At 45.8% G+C, this 16,415-nt stretch overlaps 2 protein-coding genes across 3 annotated transcripts in view; one reads left to right on the plus strand and one right to left on the minus strand.

Annotated features, from left to right (window-relative positions):
* The window catches only part of LOC139545320 (parvalbumin alpha), a 49,278-nt gene that overhangs the window by 8,383 nt on the left and 24,480 nt on the right, over nucleotides 1-16,415 (minus strand). The gene's annotated exons all lie outside the window — the stretch shown is intronic.
* Nucleotides 12,788-16,415, plus strand: part of LOC139545228 (neutrophil cytosol factor 4-like) — a 40,465-nt gene continuing 36,837 nt past the window's right edge. Inside the window, exons 1-3 of the mRNA XM_071352763.1 lie at nucleotides 12,788-13,019; nucleotides 13,730-13,814; nucleotides 14,145-14,304. Of these exons, the coding sequence (XP_071208864.1) occupies nucleotides 12,985-13,019; nucleotides 13,730-13,814; nucleotides 14,145-14,304 (280 nt within the window). The 5' untranslated portion in view covers nucleotides 12,788-12,984. The remainder of the gene's footprint in view (nucleotides 13,020-13,729; nucleotides 13,815-14,144; nucleotides 14,305-16,415) is intronic.

Consider the following 16,415-nt stretch of genomic DNA (forward strand, 5'->3'; position numbering starts at 1 on the left):
CGTTGATCTTTGACATCTACATACATGCAGTATATGATTGACAGCGACCAAAGCCTTCTGGCACGTACATAGGGGTCGAAGGTTAGTGTAGCCCACTCGAGGTAAAACAACTTCACGATTAGTCTTGACAACATGACCCTTACACTGCAGGGTAACATGTCACGTCAAGTGATGTATAACTCTACGACATAGAACTGTATTTATGCCTTTGTAAGTCATGGAGAACACATTAGCTTTTACAATAACGACCTGACCAAGAAGGAGCAATTTAACTAACAACAACTCATTTGTTAGCTAAAGTGACATATACCTTTAACTACAATGGTTAAATGTCTTATTTTTTAAACATTATTTTAACAGGACCATGGCCCAATCCCAAATCCATCCCTGTGCCCTATTTCCTGCATTTGTGGAGATCTGAGAGGATTCGATTCGTATAAGCAATATGGTAATAGCTTCATCTTGCCCTCTGATAGGCTAGGTTGAAGTGTCACCATATTGCTTATACCAATTAAATCCTCTCGGGTCTCCACAAGGTGATGAAGGGCTGAGAGATGGATTGGGATTGGGCCTGTGTTGTGTGGGTTGTCTTTCGGGGACACCCAGATGTCCTCTCTCTCTATCAGATGGTGCAAAGCCTATTTTTAATGGGGTATTTATCCCAATAGCAGCTATTTATCACCGTGTTGGGTGACGGGCGTTGAAATGAGGAAGTGCTGCTATAGTCCTACATTTGACTGGCTTCAGGTTTGTGTCATGCAACGCTCAAATAGACTATGATGTATGTGACTATGATGTATGTGACTATGATGTATGTGACTATGATGTATGTGACTATGATGTATGTGACTATGATGTATGTGACTATGATGTATGTGACTATGATGTATGTGACTATGATGTATGTGACTATGATGTATGTGACTATGATGTATGTGACTATGATGTATGTGACTATGATGTATGTGACTATGATGTATGTGACTATGATGTATGTGACTATGATGTATGTGACTATGATGTATGTGACTATGATGTATGTGACTATGATGTATGTGACTATGATGTCTGATATATTGCACTGAGTAATATTTCAACCTTGACATCATATAACAGTTGTATGAGTCATGGAGTCGTACATGTCTTGGTTTAAAGTACATAAACACACACACACACACTCGTCTTGGTCTACAGTCGCACGTGCAGTCATATGTTGGCTGAGTGGACAGGAGACTGACATCTCCAAGCAGACCATAGAATACTAGAACCATTGTTTTAGGAATATTCTAAGAATGACAAATATCCTGAGCATTCCGTCTGGGTCAGAACTGGGACTTAGAACAGCTGCAGGTTTTATAATGGAATTCTACCAACATCCAGCCATTCAAGAACACAGAATCACTACACAGAATTGTCTATACATGCTGTATGAATTCACAGCACACTACATATCAACCTGTCCAACACTTCTCAAAACAACAATCCTTTTCTAACACAAGATGACCAAAAACAAACCAATGGAAACTGAATAAAGAATATTATTGTTCTGCGAGTTTGAACGTCAGGCATTAACTGCAGACCCCAACCAGACAGTATTTGCTTGCAATAATTAATAATAATTATGCATCCAGTCTCGTGAACCAATGAAAACCAATCCCACAACCCAGACCTTTCAATGATCAACCTTACCTGGCTAGTGAGGGACTAGACACTGGAGAGAGAGAGAGATGGAGAGAGTGAAGGAGAGAGTGAAGGAGAGAAAGAGACCGGGGCTGGAGTTGAGATAGGGTAAGAGAGGGGGGTGTCCACTATCAGTCTTATATATCACACACACACACACACACACACACACACACACACACACACACACACACACACACACACACACACACACACACACACACACACACACACGTAGGCACACACGCAAACACACAGAGGCACACACACATGCATACATACATACACAGCATTTATTTTGGGAGAGTATGGGAGAGGGACAGTGGGGTTCAAGACATGACGTACTAACACTGCCCTAGTGTCAGATCACTTTCTCAACATTACTAACCAATCAAACACTACTATTAATAAAACATTTCTTTGCTGTCCTCACTATCTACCTCTACCTCTCTCTACGTCACTATCTACCTCTCTCCCTCACTATCTACCTCTCTCTCTACCTCTCTCCCTCACTATCTACCTCTCTCCCTCACTATCTTCCTCGCTCCCTCACTATCTACCTCTCTACCTCTTTCCCTCACTATCTATCTCTCTCTTTAAAACTGAGCTGCTTTCACTTCTTCACTCGATGTTGAAACTCCGTTACCTTGGTAACATGGAGACCAGAGGGGATGAAGGGAAGAAGAAAGGAGAGAGAGAGATCTTGAAGTACAGTATGAGATTGATGTAGCCTACACTGACACACACACACACACACACACACACACACACACACACACACACACACACACACACACACACACACACACACACACACACACACACACACACACACACACACACACACACACACACACACACTAGCTTTTATGGTGTTGCATACTATGTTTAGTATGGGCCCTAAAATCCATACTTCATAATCACAGAACACCATCTACAAAGGAGTTAGAAAAAGTCTAGTTAGAACTGTACATTCTTATAAAAAAAGGGTTCCAAGAGAGTTCTTTGGCAGTACCCATAGGATAACCCTTTTTGGTTCCAAAAAAAAGGGTCCTACATGGGGGTTCTACATGGAGGGTTCTACATGGAACCCAAAAGAGTTCTACCTGGAACCAAAATGGTTCTACCTGGAACCAAAACGGGTTGATTAATAGGGTTCTCCTATGGGGACAGGCGAAGAACCCTTTAAGGTTGTACATAGCACCTTTTTTTCTAAGACTGTTCCATTTAAAACATCCTGGGACATAACCTATTGAACACCTCTTAGGTTTTACATTATAACATGTTCTTCTGTAGTAGAATATATTTAGGAATGATTCCATGTTGCCTCCCTTCTCTCCTCTTCTGGGTGTGAAATAATAGTGAACCCCGGCAAAATGTTCTCACTTCTCGGAATTTTTGTTGGTTTACTATTCTAGTGAGGACATCTGGTACTAAAAAGTATAGTAAAACGTACACACACACACACACACACACACACACACACACACACACACACACACACACACACACACACACACACACACACACACACACAAACACACAACACACAACACACAACACACACAGAGCAACTGATGTGACCTTGGTGTTAAATACACACTTGGATGTCTGAAGCTTGGAACAGCCAAGTTATGGGCCTAGTGTGTGTATCTATTATGGGCTTCACCACTTGTGTCCAAATACATATCTACCTTTCATCACGGGAGATTTAACACACACACACACACACTTGGTTTCAAAGTGTCTGTGTAGTCAGTCGGCCACACAGTATGAGAATAGAGAGGGAATCGATATGTCCTCTGTCATCTCTTTAAATGCCCAGATATTGGCAAGGATATAAGCACACACATGCATGCACACGCATACACACACACACACGCATACACACACACACACACACACACACACACACACACACACACACACACACACACACACACACACACACACACACACACACACACACACACACACACACACACACACACACACACACACACACACACGTACATGCACGCGCATACACACACGCACGCACACACACATACATAAACTGAGTGTACAAAACAATAAGGACACCTTCCTAATATTGAAGTGTTCCACAGGGATGCTGGCCCATGTTGACTCCAGTGTTCCACAGGGATGCTGGCCCATGTTGACTCCAATGCTCCCCACAGTTGTGTCAAGTTTCTCTGGATGTCCTTTTGGTGGTGGACCATTCTTGATACACACGGGAAACTGTTGAGCGTGAAAAACCCAGCAGCGTTGCAGTTCTTGACACAAACCGGTGCGTCTGGCACCTACTACCATACTCTGTTCAAAGGCACTTAAATATTTGGTCTTGCCCATAATCGCTCTGAATGGCACACATGCACAATCCATGTCTCAATTGACTCAAGGCTTAAAAATGATTATTTAACATGTCTCTTCTCCTTCATCTACACTGATTGAAGTGGATTTAATAAGTGACAGGGATCATAACTTTCACCTGGTGTCCTTAATGTTTTGTACATTGAGTGTACACTGCTGAGTGTTCCCTCTACAAGATACCTGAATAACTGATGTAGATATGCAGTTCGGAGATGGACATTCTGACTATGTACTTTGGTAAAGTGACTTTCTCTCTCGCTTTCTCTCCCCCTCTCTTTCTCTACCCCCTTTCTCTTTCTCCCCCTCTCACTTTCTCCATCCTCTCTCTTTCTCTTCCCCCTCTTTCTCTCCCCCTCTCTCTCCCCCCTCTCTCTTTCTCCCCCTCTCTCTCCCACCTCTCTCTTTCTCTCCCCCTCTCTCTTTCTCCCCTCTCTCTCTCCCCCTCTCTCTTTCTGCCCCCCCTCTCTTTCCCCCCTATATTTTTCTCAAAGAAAGGGGAATATTATGGCTGCGTCCCTCATGGCACCGTAATCTCTATTTAGTGTACTACTTTTGACCAGAACCCATATAGCCAATGGGAAAATTTCAATTGCATACTCCTCACTTCCTCTCTCTTCGTCTCCTACTCAAAACCCATTGGATAGGAAATCCAGAGGTCTCTACCCTCTGACCTTCTCCTCCAATGGGGTTTGAGAAGGAGACGAGGAGAGAGGATGTGAGGAGTATGCAACTGAGATCTTCCTTATGTAATAAGCCTAATGCTTATTAGTAGTAGAGCCTCTTCTACTCTCGTACACCCTCCTCTACCCTGTTCTACCCTTTACTGCTCTCTTCTACTCTCTTACACCCTCCTCTACCCTGTTCTACCCTTTACTACTCTCTTCTAACCTCTACTACTCTCTTACACCCTCCTCTACCCTGTTCTACCCTTTACTGCTCTCTTCTACTCTCTTACACCCTCCTCTACCCTGTTCTACCCTTTACTGCTCTCTTCTACTCTCTTACACCCTCCTCTACCCTGTTCTACCCTTTACTACTCTCTTCTAACCTCTACTACTCTCTTACACCCTCCTCTACCCTGTTCTACCCTTTACTGCTCTCTTCTACTCTCTTACACCCTCCTCTACCCTGTTCTACCCTTTACTGCTCTCTTCTACTCTCTTACACCCTCCTCTACCCTGTTCTACCCTTTACTGCTCTCTTCTACTCTCTTACACCCTCCCCTACCCTGTTCTACCCTTTACTACCCCCCTCTACCCTCTACTACTCTCTTACACCCTCCTCTACCCTGTTCTACCCTTTACTACTCTCTTCTAACCTCTACTACTCTCTTACACCCTCCTCTACCCTGTTCTACCCTTTACTACTCTCTTCTAACCTCTACTACTCTCTCACACCCTCCTCTACCCTTTACTACTCTCTTCTAACCTCTACTACTCTCTCACACCCTACTCTACCCTGTTCTACCCTTTACTACTCTCTTCTAACCTCTACTACTCTCTTACACCCTCCACTACCCTGTTCTACCCTTTACTACTCTCTTCTAACCTCTACTACTCTCTCACACCCTCCTCTACCCTGTTCTACCCTTTACTACTCTCTTCTAACCTCTACTACTCTCTTACACCCCCCTCTACCCTGTTCTATCCTTTACTACTCTCTTCTAACCTCTTACACCCTCCTCTACCCTGTTCTACTCTCTTACACCCTCCTCTACCCTGTTCTACCCTTTACTACTCTCTTCTAACCTATACTACTCTCTTACACCCTCCTCTACCCTGTTCTACTCTCTTACACCCTCCTCTACCCTGTTCTACCCTTTACTACTCTCTTCTAACCTCTACTACTCTCTTACACCCTCCTCTACCGTGTTCTACCCTTTACTGCTCTCTTCTACTCTCTTACACCCTCCTCTACCCTTTACTACTCTCTTACACCCTCCTCTACCCTGTTCTACTCTCTTACACCCTCCTCTACCCTGTTCTACCCTTTACTGCTCTCTTCTAACCTCTACTACTCTCTTACACCCTCCTCTACCCTGTTCTACTCTCTTACACCCTCCTCTACCCTGTTCTACTCTCTTACACCCTCCTCTACCCTGTTCTACCCTTTACTGCTCTCATCTAACCTCTACTACTCTCTTACACCCTCCTCTACCCTGTTCCACTCTCTTACACCCTCCTCTACCCTGTTCTACTCTCTTACACCCTCCCCTAACCTCTTCTACTCTCTTACACCCTCCTCTACCCTGTTCTACTCTCTTACACCCTCCTCTACCCTGTTCTACTCTCTTACACCCTTCTCTACCGTGTTCTACCCTTTACTGCTCTCTTCTAACCTCTACTACTCTCTTACACCCTCCTCTACCCTGTTCTACCCTTTACTACTCTCTTCTAACCTCTACTACTCTTTCACACCCTCATCTATCCTTTACTACTCTCTTCTAACCTCTACTACTCTCTCACACCCTCCTCTACCCTGTTCTACCCTTTACTACTCTCTTCTAACCTCTACTACTCTCTTACACCCTCCACTACCCTGTTCTACCCTTTACTACTCTCTTCTAACCTCTACTACTCTCTCACACCCTCCTCTACCCTGTTCTACCCTTTACTGCTCTCTTCTAACCTCTACTACTCTCTTACACCCTCCTCTACCCTGTTCTACCCTTTACTACTCTCTTCTAACCTCTTACACCCTCCTCTACCCTGTTCTACTCTCTTACACCCTCCTCTACCCTGTTCTACCCTTTACTACTCTCTTCTAACCTCTACTACTCTCTTACACCCTCCTCTACCCTGTTCTACTCTCTTACACCCTCCTCTACCCTGTTCTACCCTTTACTACTCTCTTCTAACCTCTACTACTCTCTTACACCCTCCTCTACCGTGTTCTACCCTTTACTGCTCTCTTCTACTCTCTTACACCCTCCTCTACCCTTTACTACTCTCTTACACCCTCCTCTACCCTGTTCTACTCTCTTACACCCTCCTCTACCCTGTTCTACCCTTTACTGCTCTCTTCTAACCTCTACTACTCTCTTACACCCTCCTCTACCCTGTTCTACTCTCTTACACCCTCCTCTACCCTGTTCTACTCTCTTACACCCTCCTCTACCCTGTTCTACCCTTTACTGCTCTCTTCTAACCTCTACTACTCTCTTACACCCATCTCTACCCTGTTCCACTCTCTTACACCCTCCTCTACCCTGTTCTACTCTCTTACACCCTCCCCTAACCTCTTCTACTCTCTTACACCCTCCTCTACCCTGTTCTACTCTCTTACACCCTCCTCTACCCTGTTCTACTCTCTTACACCCTTCTCTACCGTGTTCTACCCTTTACTGCTCTCTTCTAACCTCTACTACTCTCTTACACCCTCCTCTACCCTGTTCTACTCTCTTACACCCTCCTCTACCCTGTTCTACCCTTTACTGCTCTCTTCTACTCTCTTACACCCTCCTCTACCCTTTACTACTCTCTTACACCCTCCTCTACCCTGTTCTACTCTCTTACACCCTCCTCTACCCTGTTCTACCCTTTACTACTCTCTTCTAACCTCTACTACTCTCTTACACCCTCCTCTACCCTGTTCTACTCTCTTACACCCTCCTCTACCCTGTTCTACCCTTTACTACTCTCTTCTAACCTCTACTACTCTCTTACACCCTCCTCTACCCTGTTCTACCCTTTACTACTCTCTTCTAACCTCTACTACTCTCTCACACCCTCCTCTACCCTTTACTACTCTCTTCTAACCTCTACTACTCTCTCACACCCTACTCTACCCTGTTCTACCCTTTACTACTCTCTTCTAACCTCTACTACTCTCTTACACCCTCCACTACCCTGTTCTACCCTTTACTACTCTCTTCTAACCTCTACTACTCTCTCACACCCTCCTCTACCCTGTTCTACCCTTTACTACTCTCTTCTAACCTCTACTACTCTCTTACACCCCCCTCTACCCTGTTCTATCCTTTACTACTCTCTTCTAACCTCTTACACCCTCCTCTACCCTGTTCTACTCTCTTACACCCTCCTCTACCCTGTTCTACCCTTTACTACTCTCTTCTAACCTATACTACTCTCTTACACCCTCCTCTACCCTGTTCTACTCTCTTACACCCTCCTCTACCCTGTTCTACCCTTTACTACTCTCTTCTAACCTCTACTACTCTCTTACACCCTCCTCTACCGTGTTCTACCCTTTACTGCTCTCTTCTACTCTCTTACACCCTCCTCTACCCTTTACTACTCTCTTACACCCTCCTCTACCCTGTTCTACTCTCTTACACCCTCCTCTACCCTGTTCTACCCTTTACTGCTCTCTTCTAACCTCTACTACTCTCTTACACCCTCCTCTACCCTGTTCTACTCTCTTACACCCTCCTCTACCCTGTTCTACTCTCTTACACCCTCCTCTACCCTGTTCTACCCTTTACTGCTCTCTTCTAACCTCTACTACTCTCTTACACCCTCCTCTACCCTGTTCCACTCTCTTACACCCTCCTCTACCCTGTTCTACTCTCTTACACCCTCCCCTAACCTCTTCTACTCTCTTACACCCTCCTCTACCCTGTTCTACTCTCTTACACCCTCCTCTACCCTGTTCTACTCTCTTACACCCTTCTCTACCGTGTTCTACCCTTTACTGCTCTCTTCTAACCTCTACTACTCTCTTACACCCTCCTCTACCCTGTTCTACCCTTTACTACTCTCTTCTAACCTCTACTACTCTTTCACACCCTCATCTATCCTTTACTACTCTCTTCTAACCTCTACTACTCTCTCACACCCTCCTCTACCCTGTTCTACCCTTTACTACTCTCTTCTAACCTCTACTACTCTCTTACACCCTCCACTACCCTGTTCTACCCTTTACTACTCTCTTCTAACCTCTACTACTCTCTCACACCCTCCTCTACCCTGTTCTACCCTTTACTACTCTCTTCTAACCTCTACTACTCTCTTACACCCTCCTCTACCCTGTTCTACCCTTTACTACTCTCTTCTAACCTCTTACACCCTCCTCTACCCTTTACTACTCTCTTACACCCTCCTCTACCCTGTTCTACTCTCTTACACCCTCCTCTACCCTGTTCTACCCTTTACTGCTCTCTTCTAACCTCTACTACTCTCTTACACCCTCCTCTACCCTGTTCTACTCTCTTACACCCTCCTCTACCCTGTTCTACTCTCTTACACCCTCCTCTACCCTGTTCTACCCTTTACTGCTCTCTTCTAACCTCTACTACTCTCTTACACCCTCCTCTACCCTGTTCCACTCTCTTACACCCTCCTCTACCCTGTTCTACTCTCTTACACCCTCCCCTAACCTCTTCTACTCTCTTACACCCTCCTCTACCCTGTTCTACTCTCTTACACCCTCCTCTACCCTGTTCTACTCTCTTACACCCTTCTCTACCGTGTTCTACCCTTTACTGCTCTCTTCTAACCTCTACTACTCTCTTACACCCTCCTCTACCCTGTTCTACTCTCTTACACCCTCCTCTACCCTGTTCTACCCTTTACTACTCTCTTCTACTCTCTTACACCCTCCTCTACCCTTTACTACTCTCTTACACCCTCCTCTACCCTGTTCTACTCTCGTACACCCTCCTCTACCCTGTTCTACCCTTTACTACTCTCCTCTAACCTCTACTACTCTCTTACACCCTCCTCTACCCTGTTCTACTCTCTTACACCCTCCTCTACCCTGTTCTACCCTTTACTACTCTCTTCTAACCTCTACTACTCTCTTACACCCTCCTCTACCCTGTTCTACCCTTTACTGCTCTCTTCTACTCTCTTACACCCTCCTCTACCCTTTACTACTCTCTTACACCCTCCTCTACCCTGTTCTACTCTCTTACACCCTCCTCTACCCTGTTCTACCCTTTACTACTCTCTTCTAACCTCTACTACTCTCTTACACCCTCCTCTACCCTGTTCTACTCTCTTACACCCTCCTCTACCCTGTTCTACCCTTTACTACTCTCTTCTAACCTCTACTACTCTCTTACACCCTCCTCTACCCTGTTCTACCCTTTACTACTCTCTTCTAACCTCTACTACTCTCTCACACCCTCCTCTACCCTTTACTACTCTCTTCTAACCTCTACTACTCTCTCACACCCTACTCTACCCTGTTCTACCCTTTACTACTCTCTTCTAACCTCTACTACTCTCTTACACCCTCCACTACCCTGTTCTACCCTTTACTACTCTCTTCTAACCTCTACTACTCTCTCACACCCTCCTCTACCCTGTTCTACCCTTTACTACTCTCTTCTAACCTCTACTACTCTCTTACACCCCCCTCTACCCTGTTCTATCCTTTACTACTCTCTTCTAACCTCTTACACCCTCCTCTACCCTGTTCTACTCTCTTACACCCTCCTCTACCCTGTTCTACCCTTTACTACTCTCTTCTAACCTCTACTACTCTCTTACACCCTCCTCTACCCTGTTCTACTCTCTTACACCCTCCTCTACCCTGTTCTACCCTTTACTACTCTCTTCTAACCTCTACTACTCTCTTACACCCTCCTCTACCGTGTTCTACCCTTTACTGCTCTCTTCTACTCTCTTACACCCTCCTCTACCCTTTACTACTCTCTTACACCCTCCTCTACCCTGTTCTACTCTCTTACACCCTCCTCTACCCTGTTCTACCCTTTACTGCTCTCTTCTAACCTCTACTACTCTCTTACACCCTCCTCTACCCTGTTCTACTCTCTTACACCCTCCTCTACCCTTTACTACTCTCTTAGACCCTCCTCTACCCTGTTCTACTCTCTTACACCCTCCTCTACCCTGTTCTACCCTTTACTGCTCTCTTCTAACCTCTACTACTCTCTTACACCCTCCTCTACCCTGTTCCACTCTCTTACACCCTCCTCTACCCTGTTCTACTCTCTTACACCCTCCCCTAACCTCTTCTACTCTCTTACACCCTCCTCTACCCTGTTCTACTCTCTTACACCCTCCTCTACCCTGTTCTACTCTCTTACACCCTTCTCTACCGTGTTCTACCCTTTACTGCTCTCTTCTAACCTCTACTACTCTCTTACACCCTCCTCTACCCTGTTCTACTCTCTTACACCCTCCTCTACCCTGTTCTACCCCCTCTCTTCTACTCTCTTACACCATCCTCTACCCTTTACTACTCTCTTACACCCTCCTCTACCCTGTTCTACTCTCTTACACCCTCCTCTACCCTGTTCTACCCTTTACTACTCTCTTCTAACCTCTACTACTCTCTTACACCCTCCTCTACCCTGTTCTACTCTCTTACACCCTCCTCTACCCTGTTCTACCCTTTACTACTCTCTTCTAACCTCTACTACTCTCTTACACCCTCCTCTACCGTGTTCTACCCTTTACTGCTCTCTTCTACTCTCTTACACCCTCCTCTACCTTTTACTACTCTCTTACACCCTCCTCTACCCTGTTCTACTCTCTTACACCCTCCTCTACCCTGTTCTACCCTTTACTGCTCTCTTCTACTCTCTTACACCCTCCTCTACCCTGTACTACTCTCTTACACCCTCCTCTACCCTGTTCTACTCTCTTACACCCTCCTCTACCCTCCTCTACCCTTTACTGCTCTCTTCTAACCTCTACTACTCTCTTACACCCTCCTCTACCCTTTTCTACTCTCTTACACCCTTCTCTACCCTGTTCTACTCTCTTACACCCTCCTCTACCCTGTTCTACCCTTTTCTGGTCTCTTCTAACCTTTACTACTCTCTTACACCCTCCTCTACCCTGTTCTACTCTCTTACACCCTCATCTACCCTGTTCTACTCTCTTACACCCTCCTCTACCCTCTTCTACTCTCTTACACCCTCCTCTAACCTCTTCTACTCTCTTACACCCCCCTCTACCCTGTTCTACTCTCTTACACCCTCCCCTACCCTGTTCTACTCTCTTACACCCTCCTCTACCCTGTTCTACTCTCTTACACCCTCCTCTACCCTGTTCTACCCTTTACTGCTCTCCTCTACCCTGTTCTACTCTCTTACACCCTCCTCTACCCTGTTCTACTCTCTTACACCCTCCTCTACCCTGTTCTACCCTTTACTGCTCTCTTCTAACCTCTACTACTCTCTTATACCCTCCTCTACCCTGTTATACCCTTTACTACTCTCTTCTAACCTCTACTGCTCTCTTCGCTGACATTTAGTGAAAAGGATTCGACTTTACATGTTGCAACTGGGCCAAAGGCCTCCGATTAGATGGTGCTGCAAGGGGCTGCGTAAAAATGATCTTCAACGGATCCCTTTCCTCCTCACCCTTCCTTTATTATGACGGCGGATTTAAGAACAGGTGCGAGGCTAAGCATTCTATCTGCAGAAAACAGAAGACATTTACAACATACATGGTCCATTTATCAATTAGTGGCTATTTTACTCTGCCAGTCGCATGATTGTACAATGCCTGATTTTGCCAGTTGCATTGTGATTGACATACTTTTCAAGCTTGAACGAACCCACACAATAGTCGAGAGAGCAATAGTGAGAGGGATATATATATATGTATATGTTTTAACCTATTTTAACCTAGCAAGTTTACATCTGCATCATGACCATTTAGTCTATTTGATTTGATTCTCTGTTAAGAGGCTCGAGAACAACAGGACAACTGCTTCCCTCCCCATCCACCGCAGCAAACTTCAGAAACGGGCGCTGCGTGTAGCCTAATCATTTTGGGGAACTTGATTTTGGCTTCCTGATTGCACACGTTCCGCTCTGTCGCCTGTTTGCGCCTACTGATCGCGTTCGTTCCGCTCCATGAAACCGCTGTGCGAGTCTGTAGCAGATTTTCAGTTCAGGTTTCTGTTAATCGAAGGAGGGTTGAGGTGAGGTGCGACTGTGTTGTGATAAATCTATCAGAAAGTTCTTCAATCGTCCCGGTCTCCATCAACATGGCGTCGCTGCCCAAGCATCTACGAGACGAGAGGTGAGTTATGAGGCCAGTGGTGACAGCAGTTGTTGAAAGCAGCATAGGACTATTATGAAATGTGAACTTCTGCATCCAGCTCGGTTGTTAATGTATTTTACCCCTTATTTTACCTGTTAAATTGACTGAGAAGTGAGAAGAGGGGGGATGAATGAGACAATTGGAAACTGGGGAAGATTGGGTGGCCTTGATGGTATGAGGGCCAAATTGGGTATTTAGCCAGTAACTAGGCAATAGAATAGTAACAGCGAAGCTGTTTCCCCTTTTATCTGTGGTAGTAGCCTATTCTTCTATAGTGTATGCTGCGCGTTTCCAATCTTTCTAGAATAGTCATCTGTCACGATTGTGAATTTGAAACTAAATTCCACAATAGTCAACAGAGTGGCTCGTTTTGCAACATTCCCCCTACATAAATGCGTGTGTGTACGCTATGACGCGTGTTTCCTCGCATCACAGGTGCTGTGTGTGTGTGTGTGAGTGAGAGTTCTCGGTGCCATGAAGCCCTGCAATTGAACCTACATCAGCCTGCGGTTGGACGGCTCTAACCTGTCTGATATGTTGCTGAACTTATATAACCCCCAGGGTTCTGTCCCAGCCCAGGGTTGAATATATTAGTGACGTCATACAGCACGCCTTGAAGCTGCACGTCACCCCAGCATTTGTTTACTTCTTAGTTCTCCTCTCCTCCTCTCCTTCCTTCTCTCGCTCAGTGATTTTGACCAGCTTCCACACAACATTCCCATCAGTGCCACCATCGCAGACATTGAGGAGAAAAAGGGTTTCATCCACTATTATGTAAGTATGTCTCTGTATGCGTGGTTAACAGTACACTGACCACACAACGCACTGGTGAGAATGGTGAGAACGTTTTAAACGCTAAAAATGGTGTGAAAAGCATCTCAAAAGCTCATGTAAGAATTCTCTCTCCCATCTTCCTCCCTCCCACTCTCCTCCTTTGCCCCTCCCTCTCTCCCTGCTCTCCTCATATCTCTCTTTCCATCTCTCTCTCTCCCCCTCCCGCCTCCCCTCCTCCTCCCCCTCCCTCTCTCCCTGCTCTCCTCCCATCTCTCTCTCCCCCTCCCGCCTCCCCTCCCACCTCCCCTCCCCCTCCCTCTCTCCCGGCAGCGTTTTGTGATGGAGGTAAGGACCAGAGGTGGTAGTAAGTACCTGGTCTACCGGAGGTACAGCCAGTTCTTCAACCTGCACAGTGAGCTGGAGCTGAAGTATTCACCTGGTGACCAGGACATACCTGGACCTAACACCTGCAGACTGCCCACCCTGCCTGGTGAGAGGGGCTGGGGGCTGGAGGGGTGGGGTGCTCAGTGAGAGGGGGCTGGGGGCTGGAGGGGTGGGGTGCTCAGTGAGAGGGACTAGGACTCCTATTCCCTCTCTGTGTTAACACCATACCAGATAGACCAGGACTCCTATTCTCTCTGTATTAACACCATACCAGATAGACCAGGACTCCTATTCCCTCTCTGTGTTAACACCATACCAGATAGACCAGGACTCCTATTCCCTCTCTGTGTTAACACCATACCAGATAGACCAGGACTCCTATTCCCTCTCTGTATTAACACCATACCAGATAGACCAGGACTCCTATTCCCTCTCTGTATTAACACCATACCAGATAGACCAGGACTCCTATTCCCTCTCTGTGTTAACACCATACCAGATAGACCAGGACTCCTATTCCCTCTCTGTATTAACACCATACCAGATAGACCAGGACTCCTATTCCCTCTCTGTGTTAACACCATACCAGATAGACCAGGACTCCTATTCCCTCTCTGTGTTAACACCATACCAGATAGACCAGGACTCCTATTCCCTCTCTGTGTTAACACCATATCAGATAGACCAGGACTCCTATTCCCTCTCTGTGTTAACACCATACCAGATAGACCAGGACTCCTATTCCCTCTCTGTGTTAACACCATATCAGATAGACCAGGACTCCTATTCTATCTGTATTAACACCATACCAGATAGACCAGGACTCCTATTCCCTCTCTGTGTTAACACCATACCAGATAGACCAGGACTCCTATTCTATCTGTATTAACACCATACCAGATAGACCAGGACTCCTATTCCCTCTCTGTGTTAACACCATATCAGATAGACCAGGACTCCTATTCCCTCTCTGTATTAACACCATATCAGATAGACCAGGACTCCTATTCCCTCTCTGTGTTAACACCATGTCAGATAGACCAGGACTCCTATTCCCTCTCTGTGTTAACACCATATCAGATAGACCAGGACTCCTATTCCCTCTCTGTGTTAACACCATATCAGATAGACCAGGACTCCTATTCCCCCTCTGTGTTAACACCATATCAGATAGACCAGGACTCCTATTCCCTCTCTGTGTTAACACCATATCAGATAGACCAGGACTCCTATTCCCTCTCTGTGTTAACACCATATCAGATAGACCAGGACTCCTATTCCCTCTCTGTGTTAACACCATACCAGATAGACCAGGACTCCTATTCCCTCTCTGTGTTAACACCATACCAGATAGACCAGGACTCCTATTCCCTCTCTGTATTAACACCATACCAGATAGACCAGGACTCCTATTCCCTCTCTGTGTTAACACCATATCAGATAGACCAGGACTCCTATTCCCTCTCTGTGTTAACACCATATCAGATAGACCAGGACTCCTATTCCCTCTCTGTATTAACACCATACCAGATAGACCAGGACTCCTATTCTCTCTGTATTAACACCATATCAGATAGACCAGGGACTCCTATTCCCTCTCTGTATTAACACCGTACCAGATAGACCAGGACTCCTATTCCCTCTCTGTATTAACACCATATCAGATAGACCAGGACTCCTATTCTATCTGTATTAACACCATATCAGATAGACCAGGACTCCTATTCCCTCTCTGTTTTAACACCATATCAGATAGACCAGGACTCCTATTCCCTCTCTGTATTAACACCATATCAGATAGACCAGGACTCCTATTCCCTCTCTGTGTTAACACCATATCAGATAGACCAGGACTCCTATTCCCTCTCTGTGTTAACACCATATCAGATAGACCAGGACTCCTATTCCCTCTCTGTATTAACACCATATCAGATAGACCAGGACTCCTATTCCCTCTCTGTGTTAACACCATACCAGATAGACCAGGACTCCTATTCCCTCTCTGTGTTAACACCATACCAGATAGACCAGGACTCCTATTCCCTCTCTGTGTTAACACCATACCAGATAGACCAGGACTCCTATTCCCTCTCTGTGTTAACACCATACCAGATAGACCAGGACTCCTATTCCCTCTCTGTGTTAACACCATATCAGATAGACCAGGACTCCTATTCTCTCTCTGTATTAACACCATATCAGATAGACCAGGACTCC

This window comes from Salvelinus alpinus, chromosome 2 (genome assembly GCF_045679555.1).
Source record: "Salvelinus alpinus chromosome 2, SLU_Salpinus.1, whole genome shotgun sequence".
In the NCBI taxonomy this organism is placed as follows: Eukaryota; Metazoa; Chordata; class Actinopteri; order Salmoniformes; family Salmonidae; genus Salvelinus; species Salvelinus alpinus.